This window comes from Thermobia domestica, chromosome 6, assembly GCF_964235325.1.
Source record: "Thermobia domestica chromosome 6, izTheDome1.hap1.1, whole genome shotgun sequence".
Taxonomy (NCBI): Eukaryota; Metazoa; Arthropoda; class Insecta; order Zygentoma; family Lepismatidae; genus Thermobia; species Thermobia domestica.
The window spans coordinates 103,932,187-103,956,164 of NC_137459.1; the positions used below are offsets into that span (position 1 = coordinate 103,932,187).

At 36.0% G+C, this 23,978-nt stretch overlaps 1 protein-coding gene across 3 annotated transcripts in view; it reads left to right on the plus strand.

The window, feature by feature from the left end:
* Positions 1-23,978, plus strand: part of LOC145688135 (uncharacterized) — a 79,964-nt gene that overhangs the window by 50,757 nt on the left and 5,229 nt on the right. For all 3 annotated transcript variants that reach the window (XM_081761925.1, XM_081761927.1, XM_081761926.1), the window contains 4 exons: positions 1,317-3,093; positions 8,889-9,039; positions 18,773-19,001; positions 22,529-22,695. In XM_081761925.1, coding sequence (XP_081618051.1) covers positions 1,317-3,093; positions 8,889-9,039; positions 18,773-19,001; positions 22,529-22,695 — 2,324 coding nt within the window. The remainder of the gene's footprint in view (positions 1-1,316; positions 3,094-8,888; positions 9,040-18,772; positions 19,002-22,528; positions 22,696-23,978) is intronic.

Below are 23,978 nucleotides of genomic sequence, written 5' to 3' on the forward strand. Positions count from 1 at the left end.
GTATCTTTTGTAGCCATAGCTCCATTCTATCACGGTCTAACTTTAATGTGTTTGAATGAGTGGTGTACATTTATTTGTTGCTACAAATTTTCCCTATTCTAATACAAGAAACATAACTACTCAATTATCTTAACTGTAAACTAGTAAATATAAAATAGTTTTCATTTTAAAAGCACACTGTAGTAAAGTATTCGTAAATTTCAATTTTTCCCAATTTTTCCGTTTTTTTTTTTCCAAGCTCGGGAAAAGAACGGTAAAAACCTATTTTTTTTTACCCAAAATTTCCGGGTTTTTTCCAGGCCTTTACAACACTACATAGGACTACGTTGAATTTTACGTCGTATTTTCACATATCTCAAAATACCACAAAAATTACAAAACTTAACAAAGTCTGAGTGCATACCAAATATTAACAGTCTAAAGGAGTCCTTGTTTCTACACTATTGCTAATTATTGAGCAGTCAGTCCATCAACAAAGCTTAATACTTCATAATTAGCTTATGAATATAGTATTGAACTTCTTGAAAATGTTGATTGTTATATTATTTTGTAAGTATTAAAAATATAAATTTTAAAATGTTAATATGTTTATTGATTGTTTCCGGTGCGATGTAAAAATCAACGAAGAACCTTTTACTTCGCCAATTTAAGTGTAAATGGAAGGAAAGAGGGCAAACATTACGTACTATATATTTAAATATATTTGTGTTATTGAGTATAATGTGTTAAATAAATAAGTAGCAGGTCATATTATTATGTATTTCTGAGACACTTTCTAAGTGTACAACACAAACCATTGAGCTTACTGTGTAAAAAGTACAATTCCGCGGGCAATCTAGCAATCTTTAGACATTGTAAGAGTAAACAAGAATTTTAGGAATGATCCAAAAAATGAATCAAAAGATTGCGATCTTGGCCAGGGACCACAAAATTTTTGAACGGCCCCTAAATCGAGTTTTTTACGGAATAAGCACACCACACTGAGTTAAGTGATAGCTTGTGTTTGGCTGCACTAAATATAGCTCTCCAGATATAAGGCTTACAATAAAATTTTTGATTGAAATATATTGGATCTTTTCATACATTTTTGGATCAGGGGCCATAAAATTTTTGAACAACCCCTAAATCGAATTTTTGTCTTTTACGGAATAAGCATATCATACTGAGTAAAATTATAGTTTGGGTTTGTCTACACTGTATGTAGTTCTCCAGATATAAAGCTTACAAGAAAATATTTTACTGAAATATACTGGATCTTTTGATCCAAAAAGAGTCACTTAACTGCTTTTAATTCTGTGGCATGTTCTTTGTTACAGTATCGAAACTAAAATAGTTCCAGAAGATTTGGAGATGGAACAAGAAGAAGCCCGAGCACCAAGTCCGATGGAGGAGGTGTTCGGCAACATGCATTTAAATGCTATGGATGAGCTGGATTTCTTCGGGACCGAGACTTCTCCAGCCGAGAGGATGGAGAGGGAGAAAATCCTTCAACATGTTGCAAGTAAGAAGTATCAACCGAAGAAACGGAGACCAAGACCACAAAGGCAGGCTAAGAAGAAAGGAAACAATGCAGCCGTAAAAAGTGAAGAAGGTGGGATGAATGAAGGTGGAAATTGCGAAAACAAAATCGAGATTGGAGTAGACTCTAAAATGGCATCTTCAAGTACATCATCATCAGTAATATCCCCGGGTAATGTTGTTCAGTCTACTCATGGCGAGGATATGGTTGATCTCAAATGCGTAGTCCCAGGCAGGGAATTGGATATCATACAAGACGATGTTACTGAAACTACTACTGGCGAAAATAAAGTTAACCTGAAATGCGCAGTCCTAGACCGGGAACCCACACAAGACAAAGTGGATGTTATCCAAACTACTCATAGCGAAGATGAAATTCTGAAATATGCAGTCCAAGACAGGAAGTTAGAAGTCAAACAAGAAAAACTGAATGTTCCCCAAACGGACGCTAATTCAAACCCTCCAAAAGTGTTACATTCTATCGACTCAGAAGTATCAGAAGTAGGCAATTTGAAATTAGATCCCGGAGTGTCATCGAGTAAAGTTAACGAGGAAACTTCAGCTTCTATGTCTGCAATAGAAACTGTGCATCCGTTGGACATGAAAGAATCAGTAACCGTTGTTGCTGTATCACCAAACCAAAGCAGTATGTTCTACAGTGATGAAAGTTCAGACAGTGACAATGACGCACTTCTGGTTGCTGAATGTGATATGAATAATGATTCTAAGTGTGTGGATGATGATGAGGTGCTAGAAGAAGAATCACATGGCGCAATGGATTTGGAAAATCCTGAAGTTGCTTCTAAAGAACCAAAGCTGTTAGATCCAGCTATAATAACGAGAAGTAAGACTAGGATGTTGGATAGGATTAAGGAGATAAATCGCTTCGTTGGAAAGCAAGATAGTTCAAATGAAAGCAAACCAAAGATGAAACCAAATGTTACTGATGTGAAACGAGATATTGGATTCAAAACTAAGTCAGATAGAAATACTTATCAATTTGCATTATCAGCAGAATCGTCTCAAGACGTAGCTCGTGAAACTAATGAAGCTATAAAGACGGAGATTCAAGAGAGCGTAAATGAAAGTCCAGCATCGACTAGTCGCATTAGATTAAATTTGAAAGCATCGAGAAACGTACAGCCAGAAGGACCAGAAATGCATGGAGTTTCTCAGATCAGAAGTAGTTCAGTTCTAAAGTCTGAAGGATCGTCTCGTAATATGCAGAATATATCTGATGGTGAAAATATGTGTACAGTTCCGTCATCGTCTTCTAGTCAGTGCAGTAGAAAGGAATCGAAAAAGAAATTAAATTGTCCTTCCGATGCACAACCGACCGTATTAGACCAACTTCTAGAATTGCAGACTAACACTATGAAGCGCGTAAGTAAAGTAAAGGAAGAAGTACGAACAGAAAGTGTAATAGAAATAGAAAGGAAGCTGAAAGAAGCTTCTTTCAACCCCGTTCCATGTGCCCCGAACCGGAATCTTACATACAAGTTATGGAAAATGAAGCAAGATGGTGAACAACATGAATTAACGTTTATCCTGAGAAGTAGCGTCGATGCCAGAGTTGTAAGTAATTTCATTATTTTTCTCTTTTCTTTAACTCTTCGTGTATACACAGGTGGAAATGCACTTAAGAAAATCCCCTCATATATCGACCGATTCAAACGAAATTCACATGATAGAATGTGTTTCTATAGAGGGCGTGTCGGCCTTGGTTTGAAGTCCCAGCACACCGAGCACAATAGACATATCTCTACAAGTCATGCTGCTAGTAGTTTCAAAGTCATGGAAGCACGAGTGTAGTTCAGTGCAAATCCGTTGTGTGTAGATCACAGTCTTCGGTGTCTATAATGCCACGACGATGTCAGCAATTGCTATTATGCATTTAATTGTCTTTTTTAGCATAATGGGTCTGTGAAAGGGGGATATTAATTTTGCAGAATTGTTGCGTTAGTGGTCCAGTGATAAGTGTACACAATGGAAATCAAAGAGTTTCCACAACGGACGTTTCCCTGTGACACATCGGGGAACACTGGACAGAAGGATCGTGTCCTGACTAAGAGGACTGCAACCTCCAGTGCGATTAGAATTCAATCCAACAATTCAATGTTCATTCGCACTCCCAGTACAGAACTCACATCTTACATTCTGGTATAAGAGTATATATAGCCCTTGCCTGTGGTATGGAAGTATATCGTACATTCGTCACTTAGTCAATCCTGTCTTGTAACATCTTGACACTGCGCGATCCGACATTTTTTTAGTTGGATAACGCACTTCTCACACTTCCGGAGAAACGCAGCGTGCTCTATTTGGTATACGCCTTTTACCTTGCCGTAATTCCTATCGAGCATGTGTGGAGCAAGGTTGCCAACCGGGCTCCAACATCGACCATTGTCCAACGACGCTAATACTTACACGTGACACACACTCAGCACCTGCACGACCTGCTCGATGGCTGCTTATGTAATCATTAAAGATGGTTACACGTGCTATTAAAATAAACTGTATTTTCTACCACATATCATTACCTTCTTGTATACTAAGCTTAGGGCAGATCCGTAAATTCCTTCTGGGTGTTCTTAAATGCGTTTCCACTGGGTCACTGTATTTTTGTTTCTGCGATTTCAGTATTTATTCAACAGTGAATTCGATGTTATGATTTATAATTGACAGTCTGTCGCCCTATGATCATAGAAATAATCGGATACAAAAATTGTGTGTGTTCTGAATTGATTGAGAGTAATGGATTCATTCTGACACCTATACATGCAAAGTTCAATTGACGATTCTTACACAGGCATTATGTGCTATTAATGTTCATCAAATGTCTAACATATACTAGTTGTGTGTGAAAAACGTACTACATATCAGAGATAAGCAAGGTTTCCCTGTGGGGGAATCCCGTGCGCCGCCAGTGAACGATTCAGAATTATCCATTTTTGGATAGAGCAGACTACAAGTCTAAGACAAAAACATGTCGCCTTAGCTCAGTGGGTATATTGGCCCTCAAAGTCCATTTTCCCACGGCCGCTTGCAACCCACTTGTAACTTTCTTGTTAAAGAAACTTCGTACATCATTTTAACTAAACCAGTCATATACCATACATGCAACCAGCTGACAATTTCATGCTTGTTTTAAACAAATAATCCAGCTTATTTGCCTTTTCAGTTCCCAAACGGTTTCTTAGCAATAACACTGTGCAGCAAATGTAAACGTTTTTTCTGTCCTTCAAATGAAATTATGTGATTTTAACTAAATTGCAGGTGCTGAATTCATTGGTGAAAACCAAAGCGTTCCATCACGTCACGTTTCTGTTGAACAGACCACAACACATTATGCGAAATGCACATATCAGCATTTATTTACTATGTAATATAGGCTAGGAAGGCGTATGATATTAATATTAAAGTTTGTTGGCTTACTCTTTTAAATACTTTCTTTGGTCGTTTACGCTTGTAGACATCATCTGGAATCCCTCTGACGATAGACCAGCAAAATATTCAGCAAGCATACTTTCAGTTCATTTTCCACTTTAACGCTTTTCCAATATAGCAGTGTACTAATGAAACTATTCTCTGTGTTCATCACTTAACTGTACCCAGCTTTTGAGGAGAAAAATCAAGATATGAGTGCAAAAAGTGTAATTTTAATGACATGTTGCGTTCCATGGGTCGAAAACTGCACACCATGTCACTAACAAATAGCTTCATAATTCTCAACCTTTACATTTCCAAGAAAACCTGAACATAACCGATTTAAATGACAGCCAAGCTAATTTCTCAGTTTCAGAGAGTTTAGTTTCAAAGTTTTCATCTTGCATGACTGTTTTAATCTGTGGACCAACAAATACTCTTTTAATTTTGCCTCACTTCGGTTTGGGAATTTCTCCTTGATGTGCGTGAAAGCAATACCTCCTCTATCTAGTGCTTTAACAAAAATCTTCCATCAACCCAAAGTTGATATGTGATGTTGGCAAAAATTCATCTTGGGGGTTCACAATTTGTTTACGGGATATGTTCTTGGTGCCAGGAATGAAATTTTGTCTTTGAGGCCAGTATTTACGGACGTAGTGGTTTACTTTGTCACGGCAATCCCACTCATAAAAAACAACAATACTTGGTATTCCTTGGTATCCTTGTTGCATTCCTATGAGAACCAATAATTTTGAAGTCCCACACACACATCCCATTTGGATATATATATATTCAGAGAAGTCCAATATCGCACTCATAATTCCATACGTCTCCTTTCTACGAGCCGTATATGCTACAGAAACAGGTAGATGGGTGAACATTTCTAATATGGAGAAGCACTGCTTTCGGACTTAGTTTCGAGCTATCAATAAACAAGCGACACTCGGTGGGATTATATTCATGTCCCAAAGACTGAAATAAGCCATCTATATCTTTACAATAAACAGTGACTCTATTTTTAACAAAATAGTTCTCAAAATAACTTTGTCGTTTTCTAACAAACTTATTTTAACATATTGAGGTAAGAGATTCCAACTTTGAATCCTGGAGCTCAACAATTCCGCTTTTCTTTTAGGAAGATTTAAGTCTCGTACAAGAGTGTTACGCTCTTCTTGTGTGCTCAAATGAGTGACGACTGGGATGTAGATGGCTGAAAGTCTACATCTTCCCTGTTGGTTGGAACGTCTGAGATATCTTCGTCTGAATCAATAGTATAATGTTCTGAAGCTGTAAGTACTGGAAGATCTTCGCTATGGAGAACTGATCGAATAGCTGACTTTAAATTAGGGTATCTGTTATTTAGATTTAGAGGAAAAGTCCTTTACATCTCTCAAGCGAAAATAAGTCAGTTACAAGAGCTATTTTTTTCGCGCCAAATCATAGTAACAGCTTTCATATACTACGTTTTCCTTGTTGCCAGTTTCTCAAATTCCTGAAACGCGTAGTGCAACATATGTGTGAGGCCCAAGACTTATCTTGGTCTCCTATCCGACAGCCAAAGTACAGTTCATAAGCCTTTTTAACTAAAGGTGTAAGGCTGCTTTTTTGAGTTTTAAATGCAAGTTTACCACACATATAACAAAATAATCAGATTTATTAAGCACTTTCTTGAAACTTAGATGCACAGCACACTACCATAAAAAGACATAACGCGGCCAATCCAATCACTTCTAACGAAACACAAATCAGCTAATAACAATACAGTTGAATCAAAACCTACTCAAATGCTAGAATATATGGCAGCAAAGTTAGACTACACAAATCTGAACTCTCTTATCACCAGATGTTAATATGCTAATACCTCAAATGAAGATAAGGAGTGAGGATAAGTATGAGAAACCCGTGTTCTCCACTATAACACAGAAAAAGATTTACGCAGTAGGAAAAAATAGGGAGGATGAGGAGAGTCCCTCTTTGAACAGCGTATACCTTCTGTGAAGAAGGAAAAAATGTCGCTTGGATGATGTTTAAATGAGCGTATATTGTAAGGTATATTATGTATGCAAAAATTTTTATCTTAAGCACATTTCTACCCTCCTCGCTGGGTAGCACGCGCGCCTTCGGTACACAAGATCTCAGGTTTGATTCCCGGTACGAGAACATTGAACGACACGGTGGCTCGGATTCCACCTTAAACTGTAGGCCCACAACTGTAGCAGGCTCATATAGCCTCGCTGCTGAAAAGGTACACTAAATTTCAATAGCGAACCAAACATTAATCATATTTATCACCACCCTTAAAAATATGGTATTTCACAGCACAAATTTTCAAACTTTTCAATTTTTTACAAAATTGGTATGTAACACACAAAAAGTAATTACGAATATGATTTTCACATGCAAAAATACGCAAGAAAAACATTTCCATGTAAAGGATAGATTTCGTGTTGCATAGTGTAATTGAACAAAAACGAAACTAGAAAATTAACGCCAGCTGTAGACGCTTGTCCAATTCACTGTTCAATAACGAAAATAAATCATTCTATATCCCTACTTGAGATTTGTGTATTTTCCACCGTTTATATATAGACACTATGTCGCTACGGTAGATTCAAAATATGGCTCATTAAAGTGGTTTGTTTTTACATTCAGACTTCAAAATCAAAGAAAGAAACGTTTGGAAATATCAAAGGAAGAAACGTTTTCTTGCAAACTCAAAAGCCGTCCTCTTCCCTTTTTTTTATTTACCTGTTATTTTATTTTTTAATTTTATTTTTATTTTTTTTTTAATCTATGAAGAATCCCAAGAAATAAGCTGGAGAAAGTCATGCTGTAGCCTTTCTAAACTTGAAAAACACCATGCTTGTCTTTCATCTTCTACACTTGATGAAGTACAGTACCTATAGGCTTAAGAAGATGCTGCTAGTTTGGGGACCTTGTGTATAGCTGAATCGTTTACTAGTCGGTTTTCTTCGCGTAGCTTCACCGTTGTTGACCCAACGTTCTGTTCCAAATAATCTACAAAATTATTCCACCATAGCTCTCGTAGAATAGCAAAGTAATTTTAGTTCTCTCTCTTTTCTATATTCACATTCACAAAGTGATTACGCTTATAGTATTTTACAATACAGATTGTATGTTTCTTTGTATTAGAAGACAATGACTACATATCATTAGCAAGTAAGTTTAACACATGAGCTGAACAACCACATGTAATAGCACATATCTCACCTCTCTTCGCATCTAAATATTAAATGTTTCGCAAAAGGTGTCCATAAGAAAGAATTTAAAAACATGTTTATATATATATATATCACTCAGTCGTGGAGATAAATGATCGTAGTTTCTATCACAAACAGTAAAAATATACTAGTTGACAATTACGAGGAATAGTGATTCATACTATACGTCTACCAGAAGTTCGTTTTGAAATAAGTTATCCATATATTTCTGTATATTGAACTAGTAGTAACCAGTTAACATAACAGTATGTTACTTGCCGAGATGATGACCGTACTTGAAGTTTCAAAATTTGAGAAAACAATTACTTCGAAAGAAAGATATGGTAAGCGTGTGTGGGCTCCAGAGATAGCTTTGTATCACTGAGACTCTGTGCTCTCCTTCCCCTTGTAAATTTACATTTATTTTATATTGATGTAACTACGGAAATAATTCGAGATTTTATTGCAAGTAAGATTATTTGAGTATATTATTATCTAAGCTCCCATTGTCAGTTTCCTGTATCGGAAATTATTTTCCGGGACAAAAATCCTGAGTTGAAGATGTCAATTTTTAGAATATGTGGTTGATTCCCGTGGAAATACAGGACATAGCAGTGGAATAAATCAAATCATGTTTTTGGTGAACAAATCATGACACTTTATATATTAGGAAATGACATGTTTTTATTAAATTCTGTGCTTATAATAATATGTATATTTTAGTGCAAAGGACGGCAGCGTGAGCTGCGAAGATTCTGCGTTTCGCCTAAAGTCGAATATCAGCCAGGTTTTGGTGTGGAAACGATGACTCTCAGTGAAATGACACGAGAATGGGTGACAATAGCTCTGAAATCTTGCCCTCTTGTGACGCGAGGTAAGCTTTCTGTTACCTTTTTATTCAATAGTCCATTTCTTTCCATATCTGGAACGCATTCTTTTAGCACTTATGACTAAAAACGTTTCCGGTGAAGTTATTTTAAATTAATTTTAAATGGCCTTATGTAAGAGGCGGGTAAAAGTTCTTGTTACAAACAAGTCAACTGTCCGTTTCAATGAATTGGGTTGCTAGTCACATGATACAATGTTGAAAAGAGGGATGGATAGAAACATTCTAGTCAAATCCCAGGTGCAGTGGGTAAGGAGCAGGACAGTTTTTAAGGCAACCAGTGATAAGAGGACGCAGTCACCTCCTGCACAATTCTGCAAACTTGTCAGCGGAAGACGGCAAATTTGCCAAACTTACATAATTTCATATCATTTACTTTCTCTTTCCCTTACAGTGTTACATTAATTTATATAAATCACTTATTATCATCCATAAAAGTAAAACCGAATGGATACAAAATGGCACACATGGAGCATACTACGAGATAATTCACATAATAAAAAGTAAGGAACTATTCCGAATGAACATAATATGGTGAAGATTTATTTAGAAGTTGCATACTTTGGAGAGCTGATGTCTCCAGATTTTATAGATATATTTTGTACAGAAATATTTTATTCCATGCATTAAATGTTTTTACAGGTGCTGTTTTGGTTTGCTTTATTTCTTCGTTGTAGTGATTTCATTTTCAATCTTCAGTCAGCATCTTGCAGGAGCATGGGGGTTGTCACATCATTTAAACGTTAACCTTCAATGCACATGTAGCCACTTGTCTCTATTGATATTGCGGGTGATTTTAGCGTCTGAGGGCTCCAGAGAACAACTAAGTACTTTTATATTCGTTTATAGTTAAACCAAAACCACAGGATAATATATTTATGTGCATGTGAGTTACGTATAAAAAGTTTTATCACCTTTATGAAGGTAATGAAAACAGTTTTTAGAGCCATACTGTCGATCGATATGTTCAGTCCTTTCTTCCCCTTTATATTTTCCACTGACTACACTGTACACATTCTATATCAATATCATTTGAAGGTGTTTTATTATAAGTAAAACTGGTATCATTTGTGTTGCTTGTGTAGTATGGAACACAAATATGTCCATTTCAAGCAGATCAATTGTTCACACACACAGCGTTTTTCTAAGAGGTATCACATCACAATTTGCGATACAGAAACATAGAAATGGGATGCAAATTGAAAAATGTATCGCAAATTGCAATACATCTTTGCATCTTTCATTATTACCACGGAAGCTAAAATAAGGAGCAAGCTAAAAAACTGTTATTTTAAGAAACTTTTCTTTGAAGGATCGGTTGCTGCAAGAAAAAAAAAATGCCTCGACTTGGAATTACAAAACAGTTTTCCACTTCGTCTTTCCTTCCCTTTGTCGGTTTGTTGATAGTGGATCATCCTCCAGACCTTCTCATGTTTCGAGTCATCCTATCCTTGTTTCTGAGTGTATATTAAAAAAATACCCCTTGAAGAAAAGACGCATTGGCAGCAGAGAAAATAAGTTCAAACGATATTGGACCTAGCCGTTATATGGTGTTGCATGAATGGGGCTTCGATGTGGTTAGTAAAGCGCAGAAATGCTACAGCAGTTCACTGAAACAGTAATGACATTCTTCAGTGCCGAAAGTGTAGAAAAATACACTCGCCTGTCTCTCTCTTTTCTTTTCGCTTTTCGCTTTGAAGTACTGATATACCGGATGCATATTTATGACCCTTGTAAAAGCCAAATACAGTATTTATAAGATTTCTTCTCGTGAGACGCCACGAACCTAACTCGAAAACATCCCGACTAAAGACACACACACACTTTTGTGTGTGTGTGTGTGTGTGTGTGTCTGTGTGACTAACTGACTGAAGAAACAACTGCCAATGTGTTGCTATTCTGAGCCTAACTAATGAATTTGCCGCTGTGGTAAAACTCTCATTTCGCTGAACTTGACAAATAGTATAATAAAATATAAAGCTTGTCCAGCAATGAGCGGGGAATGCAAATATTTTTGATGCTTTACTTTCCACGTTTATTAAGCTTGTAATAATAATAATAGATTCATAAAAGAAATCCAATACGAAAGTAGTTTTCAATTTCATTCAAAGTGTGAAGTACTTTCGTATTTATTGGACTTATTTTATGAATCTATAGTTGCTTATTATAGTGCAGTGGCAGAGCGTTCATCTCTGATGCTTGGGGTCCCTGGTTCGATCCCAGCTCGCGCCAAGTGAACTTTGTGGTGGACAAACACCGTGTGTGTGGGTTTCCTCGGGGTTCTCCCGTTTCCTCCCACTTTCTTCATTTCACCATTTCATTCATTTCTCATCATCACCGTCTCCTTTAGCCTAGCCGGCAATACCATGAGACGTAAAACTCACAGATTTCATTTCATTATTAAAGTACAGAAAATGCGATACAAAATTTACAAATTGCAATACAAATTAAAATTTGTATCGCAGTTTGCTACACAAAATGTAAATTGTAAATCTACAGGGTGGCCCATTTTAATCTTTCCATGAAAATATCTCGGAAACAGTTGAAGATAAATGAACCGAACGAAAATACAGATAGGAAATGCGATGGGGCACATCGAATGGTATTACTGCGGTGTCCCCCAGGGCCACCCTTCATGGGGGCCCAGGGCCCAATCTCAAAATGTAAATGGAAACATGGGTCGAGTGATATCTCGTTCGAAAGATCTTTACAAAGTAAAGATCACTGCGGCAAAAGATTTTCATATTGGTCACCGTTTTCAAAATGGCCGCCAAGAATGGTGTCTTTATCACATAAAACGTCTCGTACCACTAATATGAAAACGGTTGGAGATAAATGAACAGAACAAAAAGCGAAACAGGAAAATGGAATGAGGCACGTCGAATGATGTTGTCGCGGTGTCCCCCAGGGCCGCCCTTAATGGGGATCAGGGCTCCCAACTTAGAAATTTTAAATAGAAACATGAGTCGAGTGATACTTCGTACGATAGATCTTCAAACACTAAACAGCGTTGTGGCAAAAGACTTTTCACATGGGTCAACGTTTTCAAAATAGCCGCCAAGATATGGTACCTTTATCAGATAAAACGTCTATTACAACTAATATGAAAACGGTTGGAGATAAATGAACAGATTAAAACTTGTATAGGCAATAATAGAAGATAGATATCATTCCACGGCTCGAGAATAATGCAATGGGGAAAAAAATTATTTAAGCAAAAGTGACATAATGCAAAGGAGGAAATCTAATTCTTAGAAAATTATCTTTCCGACCTCCATCAGTAAGTGGGTGAAGCGGGAATGAATAGTAAAATCTCAGATTTGAACTCCACTCTTAGAATAATTTTCTAAGAATTAGATTTCCTCCTTTGCATTATGTCAGTTTTGCTTAAATTATTTTTTCCCCCATTGCATTATTCTCGAGCCGTGGAATGATAACTATCTTCTATTATTGCCTATACAAGTTTTAATCTGTTCATTTATCTCCAACCGTTTTCACAGTAGTACGAGACGTTTTATCTGACACAGACACCATTCTTGGCGGCCATTTTGAAAACGGTGACCAATATGAAAATCTTTTGCCACAGTGATCTTTACTTTGTAAAGATCTTTCGAACGAGATATCACTCGACCCATGTTTCCATTTAAATTTTGAGGTTGGGCCCTGGGTCCCCACTAAGGGCTGCCCTGGGGGTCCCCGCGAAAATACCATTCGATGTGCCCCATGGCATTTCTTATTTGAGTTTTTGTTCAGTTAATTTATCTTCGACCATCTTCGAGATATTTCTGTGGAAAGATTAAAATGAGCCACGCTGTATACTATAAAATTGAAAGGGACTATGCTTGTGACTCTTAATCTCTTGAACCGCCCGACCGATCTCGATCAAATTTTCAACGTAGATGCGGTTCTGCTCTGGGAGTGTTTTAGCTATTTACTTTGACGTTAGAACTTAGGGGTTGGGGGAAGGGGGACATAGAAAAAATAAATAAAATTTAATAACTCTTGAACCAAGCCGACCGATCTTGATCAAATTTTCAATGTAGATGAGGTTCGGGACTGGCATGACTTTTATCATTTCACTTTGACGGAGCAACGTAGGGGAGGGGGTGGAGGGGGAGATATACAAAAATCAACAAATATAACAATAAAAATGATTATGTTCGTGAATTAATAACTTTTGAACCACCCGATTGATCTCAATTAAATTTTCAATATATATGAAGTTCAAACCTGGGAAGTTTTTTATCATTTCATTTTGACAGTAGATCTTAGGGGAAGGGAGCGGAGGAGGGGAAATATATGAAAATGAATAAAACTTAACTCCTGAACCACCCAACCGATCTCGATCAAACTTTCAACATAGATAAATTTCGATCCTGAGATGTTTTCTTCACTTCACTTTTACAGTGCAACTAAGGGGAGGGGTAGATATATATGTAAAAAAAAAAAAATAATAATAATAAAAAATAAAAGTGTGTGTGTTTTTGTGACTTCATCACGTTTAAAACACCCTACCGATCTTTAAAAAAATCAGCATAGATGAGGTTTGGGCCTAAGGTGGTTTTTATCATATCACTTTAACGGTAGAACTTAGGGCTTGGGAGGGGAGGAGAGGGGAGAAGTGTATAAAAATAAATAAAACTTAATAACTCTTGAACCAACGGACGGATCTTGATCAAATTTTCAACCTAGATGAAGTTTAAACCTGAGATGATTTTTGTCATATCACTTCGACGACGTAACTTAAAGGAAGGGAAAGACGTTTACAAATGTTCGAAAATGACCGATATTAGTGTCGAATCTATAGTTTTTGAGTTCGCTGCAATGAACAGTGACACCTCTGATGCCATTTAAATCAAAATTTGTGGGAGGGGAGGGTATATATATATATATATATATATATATATATATATATATATATATATATATATATATATATATATAATCAAAATTACCAATATCAGTGTCGAATTCAGTTTCCGGGTTCGCTGAGAAGAAGAATGACGCTTCCGATGCCGTGCCCCACGACATGGGAAGGGTAGGAGGATATATAAAAATCATCGAAAATGACCAATACCAGAGAGCGTTTTAGTAATAGTAAAGAGTGACTGACTAACGGAACATGTTAATATTTTTTTCTTAATTTAACCCAGCGAAGCAGGTAATTTATGCTAGTATATATATATATATATATATATATATATATATTATTGTTTTCTTTTTATTAAATAGTTTTGGTTGTGGTTAGATAATTTAATAGATCCATGTAGGCAACCCAGATTGAACTTTTTAACTTGTTGGTATTTGGAATTAACAGCGTGTTTTAATGCATTTTTAATGTGCAAACAAGAGGTTTTAATATTTGCGGATTTTTATTCCTCTTTGTTTATTGGCAAAATAGAACCGTGTGTGTGTTAGGCCTTAGAATTTTGCAGATAGGTTTTTGGTTGAAAGACACATACCTTTACTCCGTGTAGGTTTTTTGAGAATGCAAATAACGTTTGTTTTTCTTTCTTTTTTCAGAGTAATAAACTTAGAATTTTGGTATAATTATGGTTACAATGAATGTATTTTTATTCGATGAAGTGATTTTTAAATACAATTTCTGAATATTAATGAAGATAACTTATGAGTAGCAAAATAGCTACAGTTTGATTCGAACATTGAAAAGAAGAATAAAAAACAAAAAGTGACTTTTAGAATGTATTTTGTAGTCACTTTTAATCGCTCTGCATAAACTAGCAAGTAAACAAGATTATATACTACTGGAAAGTGCTGAATTGCAGTAATACGGCTTTCATAATCGGGTTTAAAATCTTATACGTGCTTTCAAGATACTTTGATGAAATCTTGATAAACTAACAAAAATGTTGACATTATTCGCTTTGACGTTACACTAAAATTAAATATCTTTTTGACATATTATCTTTTATCTTTTAATATTATCTTTTTGACATTCTGTCAAACGAGTATGTTGTTGTTAACAAACACATTATACAAAGAAAAATAGTTTACAATATCAGACATTTGTTTATAATGTACAAATACACAAAAACAGAATTGAAAATAATAAGATTGAAAAATAAAGCTAAAACGTTTTTTTGTTAAGTTATGATTTTTAATAAATGAAAACTTGAAAACTATACTTTACAATATAGGTGGCCCAAAAGTAGGGGTACACCCCTGCATTGATCAAGTATAAAATTTTAGTTTGTGTGTTTATTTGCTTCGGCCTTTCCGAGCTTAAGATGTAAGTAAAAACTCATTAAGAACAAATAATAAAGAAACGAAGTCTACTTGATGGATAACAATAAGAAATGATATAAAATGCAGTACGGTACTGTATACCTACTTTTGGGCCACCCTGTATATAATCCAAATAGTTATGAATTTTTTTGAGATTTTTTGATGCAGAGATAAATTTTATGGTAATTTCTGTAATTCCAGTAGGAAAATTCTAATAAATTTCACTATACTATTTCCGATAGGTACCAACATTTGAAATTCTGCTTAATTATAACTACTCTTGTCTGTAATACAATTACACGGGGAGCAAAGTCCGCTTAAGTATCATTCAACGAAATCATGAAAAAGCAGCCGTGTCCTAATGGTTAGACATGAAGTCTGAAAATATTGCAAATATTGATGTTATTCAGTGGTAGAATTAGAAAATCTCAATACAAATAAGAATCCACTGCTACAGAAATCAAAGCTAGAAGGTACTGTGGAATTGAGTAAGGATGGTCTTTCAGTACTAGTGAATATGGAGTTTCCAGTTTTCTGGTAACAGAGGAATCGATAGTAATAATTTCTTTTCTAATTGATTCTGTGGTTACGGTTTCTCCTGCCTATGCCGGTAAAGTGACACAGGTAACATGAAATTATTTCAGAGAAACACTTTTTCAGCGAACCGTTAGGACGACAGCTTGTGGGATTCCAAAACTCCTAAATAAAACCCAAAGAACTTTTAATTTGGAATGAACTTCCATCAAGGCCTTCCTATCTCAAATTCTTTGCTGTCGGTATCAAAATCCATGTAGTTGTAAATATCACTACTTCTTTCTATTGGCATATATGGCTGGGTAGGAGGTTAATGAACTGCGAAGCGCAAGACGCTTTGTTTCGGTGTATCTGGTGTCTGTTAAGTATCAAGAGGCATATTTCTTAATTTATGTTGTTAATAAACTTGTAGTGTAAAATTTCACTATGTAAGTATTATCCATCATTGTAAGTGTACTATAAGAAGTATTTTGGAACACTAGTTGAATTAACATTATGAACGTCACCACAGATTTACTTTGGAAAAAGTCGGGTGGGGGGATCAATTAAGGGTGTTAGAGGTTAATTGAGAGTTAACCTCTTCAGGTTTATATCGAATTATCATCATTCATTTATATTGGTATGCTTTATTGTGTTTTAGAAATAATTTTGGGAACATATTCTTAATTGTGATAAGTGTTGCTACGCGGCACAGTGTGTCGAGCATATGGAAGTAATGGACAAAAATAAAACAAATCATACTGAAGTTTTTATCACATGTTTATTGTGTCGCAGGGCGTTCTTTGCTCACTTAGACTGAAGCAAAGTTGTTCTTGAAGTTATCGAACTTGACAACTGTACTTATATAGAAAATAATATCCCGGTCGTAGACGTAAAAAAAACTACGTTAGGCATTTAAAGCCTTATGCAGAGTAGTTCTGACGTGTGATTAGTCCCATACTAAAGAGTTCGACTAACATATGTTTCCTGTAGTAGTCAGGCTTTTAGCATGACGCTAAACATACGTCAAAACGACTCTGCATAAGGCCCTTACTGTTTACGGCACTCGTAAACACGAACCCATACGACTCAAAACTACATAACACAAAATATAATGAAGAGCAGTGCATGAAATGACTGAAACAGTTCTATTTTTTTTTAGATCAGTCAGTACCATCACTGCCTAAATTATCAAATTCCATAGCTATAGAATTTATGAAGCTGGACAGCATCAGTTTTGAAATAACTTTCTAGATCTGTATCTGTCCTCCTTTTCTTTGCGTGAATCTGTATCTTGGAAGAGACAATAGGGTCAGATAGAATAAGCATATGCTTCGTGAAGTCTAAATATTATTGAAGAGAGACGTTTCCCGTATAAGATGTAGCCTAGTGTGACGGAAGACTTTGTGGAGAGCTTCTAAAGCTTCTTCCGCATAACGGACAATCCTTTGGACTATTCGTCATTTCTTGGTGTATTTAATTTCGCTGTTGCTTCTTTGACAACAAAGGCAAGCTCCTCTGCCGATTTATTCGCTACAAGATCTAAGCGCCTCTTCTTTGTTTTCACTGAACACTCTCCGAACTGTTTACTGGTTCTACTTCGAATAGAGCAAGCTACATCGGTTTTCACGTTGCTGATACCGAGCAGTTATCACTGTTGAGACATAGTCCGGAAATGTGCATGCACGATGAAACCACTCTTTATTTTTAGCTAGGAAAACTGACCAAACTCTGTTGCGACATCCTCCATTTTTTTGCTCAAGGTCATATTAATAAATTACTAAATTTCTCTAAACTTTGTACACATCTTCCGCGGCGTCTTCAAGTTTATAACGACTACAAATAGTCTGCATAATTTCCGCTTTCTTCCGACTAGTACTGGTGGTTGTTCTCCATCTTTCAAAAATGTCCTTGTTTTCCATGGCATCTTCCTTCGCAATTTCACTAATTACAATCAATATTGCGGACACTTGCACACAAACTATTGCTGATTCCAAAGGAAATCATTAACGGAAGATATTCCTGCAGAGATCTCAAGACATGTTTAGGCTTTTTTGAGATATTCCAAATATACCAGTAAAAAATGATTACCAATCGTTCTTCGTAAAGGAAAGAACGTACCTGTGCTATAACTGCCCACTAGTGACAAAAAGTCTCACCTTTTGCTTTGGTCTGAAACACCAATGCAATCGCTGTGGAGATAATGACTCAGGTCGGTCTAATATAGTAGTTGTGCATGCTAATTGTTATCTGTAAGAGTGTCATCTCGACTCGGGTCGGTCTAATGTGGTAACTTTGCGTGCGCCCTCTGTAGGATGACGGGTTGTCATCAGTTTGTGGCTAAGGATTTCTGTCTTGTGAATCATTTATGCTTCATTCAGTGCTATTTGTAAGTCCGAAGAAAATTGTTTCTTTTCTCATTTTTGTCCATTGGTCGACGCACTGTGCGCGGGTTAATTTTCTGGTAGTTGGGAGAGGGTATATTGCGGTCAGGCCTCCACGAAATTCTGTTTTCACTAGATAAAAATGTCTTTAAATAATTTCGAAATTTTCTCTAATAAGGGTTTTTGTTTTGTTAAACGTATTATAATTTTCCGATTTTTTCTGAATACGTCCTTTGATACGGCAACACAAGATTCAACTTAATGGAAAACTACGCTTACACATTTATATAACCAACCTGTCTGTCATTGTATGTCAGTGATAATCCAATACTATGAATTGATACATGTTATGACAAGCCTGTCTTTACAAAAACGCCGACATACCGTGAGCATCTGAATGTATTTGATGTGCAACGTGCAGCAGGGGAAGGACCAAATAATAATAATAATAATACATTATAAGTTTAGTGTAAAAGTCCCTTTTATGGCCCAGTTGAAACTTGACAGATTAGATTTATTTTTTTAGTTAGTTAGTTGGTTAGTTAATTATATTAATTTGTAATTCTGTATAATTTCAGTTCGTGTGAATGCATTCACGGGGGAAGTGATTCTTATTGAAGATGTGAATCATGAGAGATTTAGTCGAGATGCAGTAAACGTCGGTTTCAGACCTGCTGATGCTGTTGGGCGATTAAATTCCGTAATGTCGGGACTGACTTGTTTGGAACCAGGAAATTACCTTTTGACTCATGATCCAAATGTAGGAGCATTCGTGCGAGTTTATAAACATAACCCAGTAGCTAAGAAGTAAGTATTTGGAAACCATTGTTTTTTTTCACCTTCAGTTTCGTGTTTTTCTTTCAGTATTTGTGTGAAATGAGTTTTATCGTTTGCTTTGCAGCATTTTGTTTTAGTAAATAGGTCTAAATATTAACTTTTAAAGCACAGGATCAGATCAGGTGGGCTTAGAATTGGACTGTGTGCAGTAGACTTCTCAAAAAAGTTCAGGGTTCCTCCTCATTTATTGGCTTTCTATTTGTCTTCATTAACGTAAATTTGAAAGTTGAACGTCAAACTGATTTGGTTTTTATTATTAGTAGTTTGTTTATTAAAAGAGGCATCTAGAGATTGCAATCACGGAGAAAAATGGATAACACATCTCATGTGCAGTTTGTGTATATATATATATATATATATATATATATATATATATATATATATATATATATATATATATATATATATATAATTTTTTGATAACTGTATATGCAGCAGCTTTTATTGCATCCTGTTTGCTTTTGTAGTAACGATATTAAATTAACTGTTAGTTCCTTTTAACTACTTGATTTTCTTAGGGTGCGTTTTATCTTTTCACTAACTGATTGTCGTAGGATGCAATTTACTTAATTATTGATATATGATTGTGAAGAAAACCAAAAATAATAGTGTTTGGGAGTTGATGTGCTGACCACGTTTCAGCTAACACTATTCTGTTTGCTGGCAGTAATCCTTCGTGAGCTGTGACACAAGAAGTTTTGTTGATGCTCTGGACTTATGAAATCGAGTGACTGTTCAATATACTAAAAAAATTTTATTTCTGCTTCGAGGTCACTTGCTTTGACTGATCTGTATGATACGAGATTCATTCCCTGATTTATGAGGGATGTTACCATTAGTGATCTTACTTCCAAGTTCTGTGCCGGTGCTGTGCCATCAGTTGTAGCTCAGAATACTTATTAAATGAACGCAACAAAATGGGGAAGAAACTGATGCACAAAACGGTACTTAACTAAAATTGTTTGAATTTAAATAAAATTCAAATGTTTCTATTTTGAAAATGACTAGTTATGGGCAAGGTAAGAGAAAGAGAAAGGTTTTCATCAAGATCAATGAGCACTAGCCTGATATTCCAATGAGGCTGGCGTCCTGGTCATCTGGAACGATGAATGTCATTCTCTGGAGGAGCCTAGATAAACTGGAGTCAGTTAACATCTGGATCTCTATCCTGTTGATCTGCAAGGGGCGTCGAGTTCTCTCTTGATGATGCGTCTTTACGATGATGTTCTCCTACACCTTTGTTCCATTAGTTTCAACTTAAGCTCGATGTATCTGCGGTGATAAACCAACAAAATGGTATTCTTGAGTTATGGAGCTGGTTGTTCTCCAATGGTGCGATCCGCTTCTCTCGTCGATCCTGCACCTATCCTAACCGTGTGTTGAATATCCCTGTTAATGTGTCCTCCGTGGTTTTGTTTAGCTGTTCAGTCCTGAGTCTGGCATTCCGAGAACGGTGAAATATCAAGCTATGAGGAAGAGAATGCGGAAAATCCAGAAGGAAACTAGTCGTGTTTATTAACAATTTCAAAAGTAACAATTGACAAATACATGCTTATTCAAACTGACTGACAATGTACAACATTAATAAAAGTTTTGTTCCGTTATATTTTAGAGTTTATAGTTCTGTCGTTGATAAATGTAATTTAATAAAATAATTGAATTTAGCGAATTAAGTTAAGAGTTTACACAATGATCACATGGTCACTTCGTATCTAATACACAGCTACTTCACAGTTCAAAATTTCCGTTTTGTCTGGTTTATGGCTTTTCCCTTACCAGCACCATCTTCGTTTATTTCTTCGGATTATTAATATGTTGTTTTGAAGTTTAATTTTTTTTTCAGCACCGAGACTGTATGAGACGTGGATCTACATTTTAACATACCGAACTACATGAGTTCCTATCTAGATTCGAACCCACGTTTCCCGCCCCTTTAGTACACAGGCACGACGAAATTTGAGTTTATTATTAGTATGGTATTTAATTATAATACAGGATAAAACTACAACTATTATCCGTATTAAGATGGATTGCTGCTACCCCAGTTAACTAAAACCTTTCGTAAAATGGACTCCCAAGAATATGAAACGTTTCATTAGTTGAGTGAGATTGCTTTGATACATCTTCTCATGTTTTAGTTAATTCAATACTAGCTCTCCTTAATTCTTGCTCGTGAAATCTGGAAGGTCGTTGCCGTAGAAATAAAAGTTTCACCAGAGGATTCTTTCATTTGGTGAGTTATTGCAACGAGGATTGTTATTGTTTGAGATGAATTGATACTAGAGTTTGTGTCTGTACATGATACTAAATACAAATTCCTGAATTAGCAATGATCAATAATCGATGTATATATATATAATATTTAATAATGAGGTCACAATTTTTGTAGTTTTCGAAGTCAAATGAAAAGTGTGTAGTTTTGCTGATATATTCAGTGTAACATGACTAACATGATATTTTTACTTTGACTTTGTAAATGCCATTTATTAAGTACGAAAAACAAAAGTTTTGCTGTTTTAATCAGTGGACTTTAAAATCCAAAAAATGAATGCTTATCATTTAACTTGGTGCACTAGAGGATTTGAAATTAGCGTTAAATGCATATGTCGATAGATATCGCGCTGTTAGATGCGACAACGTCTAAATAATCGATTGGTGTAAGCATCGTTAACTTACTACAGAGTGATGTTCACTAGTTTTTGACTCTGCTTTCATTGTTTCTTTTTTTTCTTGAATCGGCAAGCAAAAGTTGTTGATTCCTTTAAAATTAACGCTTCAGAAAGTTTATTTTCATTTTATTATAGTGTTGTAATACCACCTAAATTCTCATATGTCTGAATTCCTGAATAATAATAATAACCATCACCACTATTGTTATTGTTATTCAGTTTTATAGCTAAAGTATAATCACAAAACTAATACCCCATGGACATGGGCGCCCGAAGAAAATTTTCTATTATGAAAAGCTGAAGAAATTTAATACATTGTCGTGAGCCACTCCCCTTCGGGCGCCCATGCCCATGGCAACAAATAGGTTTCGAAGTTGTTTAGATACATCGCAACAATTACCGCGCTATCTATTGGTATATGCATTTTGAACTATAATTTTGAATGTGATGCAGTAGCTCCTAACATAATAAAACCCATAGTTGTTATGATCATCTCCCCCCCCCCCCTTCTTCTTCTCCAATCTGATGAAGTGTTTAACGGAAATTTCTTATATTTTACTCTACCAGTGTTCTGCAATAATGTTTTTTACTATTTTTCGGGTATTTCCTTTTTTTATGCTTTATATATTTATGTATTGAAGAATTAATAAATAGAATACTGAGCGAAAATAAGTGCGGACGGAAAAGAGGTTACCACTTACTGCAGATCTAGAAAATTCTACGGTATGTTGGTTAAGTAACGATTATCTGATCAATTCTTCCATAGCCTTCTCTATTTTATATTTGATTGTACTGCTTTGTCATTAAATAATAATTGTTTATTTCCAGAAACGTTTACGATTTGCACACCAGTTACAAAGTCAACACAAAGGAAGATGCTCCTCGCAAGGGCTCTCTGTGGATTCCAATCGACACTGAAGTTCTTACAGCATATAACTTGCATTACCACCGAGTTCCTGCAACATTTGGTCCACCAGACCATAAGAGAGTGAAATGTAAGAGTGTTTTCTTCTTTAGCTATAATGCAGTATTTGAACTTTGTCAGCTTGCTGTTGCCATTACTACTAGCCTTATTAGAATGTTCTTATATATTCTTCGACACATTGCAACTGTAGTAAATATATAAGTAAACATTGACAGCGACTCTTGAAAGTTCGGTAGCTTCCAAAATTAGGATTAACGCAACTGTAAATAATATTTCATTCTATAGCAAAACATTTTACCAATGATTGAAATGGCTAGAAAAGTGTGTAAAACAAGGCGAGACTAATGGAGTCAACTTTGGGTGATGATATGTCCGAAATGGGGGAACTAACAAAATATTTACGGAAAACAGGCCACGAGGTAAATAAGAGTATAGCACTACACAAATCAAAAGAAACTCACAAAGTATTAAAACGCAGAAATCTCGATTAGATACAGAATAAGGTGTCGTAGTTTCTTTTCTTTGTTTACAGCCCATACAGCGTGCAACGATGGTGGATTAGTTTGCGTGTTAAAGTTCAGCGTCCCTTTTCAGCACGGAAGTTACATGAAAACCTGAATCTACAGTTCAAGGTGGAATTCGAACCACAATAATGCGTTCAAATTTTTATTCTTTGAGCATGAAGCGGAACCTCGTGGACCAGAAGCGCATGCACTAACCACCACATCAGCGAATAGAGCTGTTGGTAGACATGAAGTGTGCTTTGAATCAGAGCGTTTGTGATGACATCTATCGGTTGCAATAAAGATTGATCAATGTGGAGTGAGGGAGCGAGAGTGACGGAAGACGTGACAGTCAGTGCTATGCAAACGAAGACCGAAAAGAGCGTCAAATGAAGACATCGCGAAGAAGATAGTGCAATATTACACGAATAACAGTGGGCGTAATCAAAGAAACACTGTCGCACACTTCGCGAACGAAGGCAAACTACTACAAGTGATAATAAACTGATTGCAGTACGACCTGCTGTCAAATCTATCCCCGCAGTTGTGAATAAGGTGCGCCGAAAATTTATGACAGATCCGACCATTTCTGTACGCACAGTCACGGAACATCTTGCATTAGCCAAATCTACTCTTAGTGACACAAAACTTCACAAATTGGATGTTAGGGCAAGAACACAGGAAATTGTCCCAAAACAAACACCAGACCAAGAGTAACGTGCAAAAAGAGGGTGCCGTGCAATTTACAGGAAGTATTACCAAAAAGTGCTTGTCATTAATGAGACCTACGTTCCAAGGGACCCTTCAGATATCCCAGGACAGACATGTTATCACTCCGCAGACCCTGCCC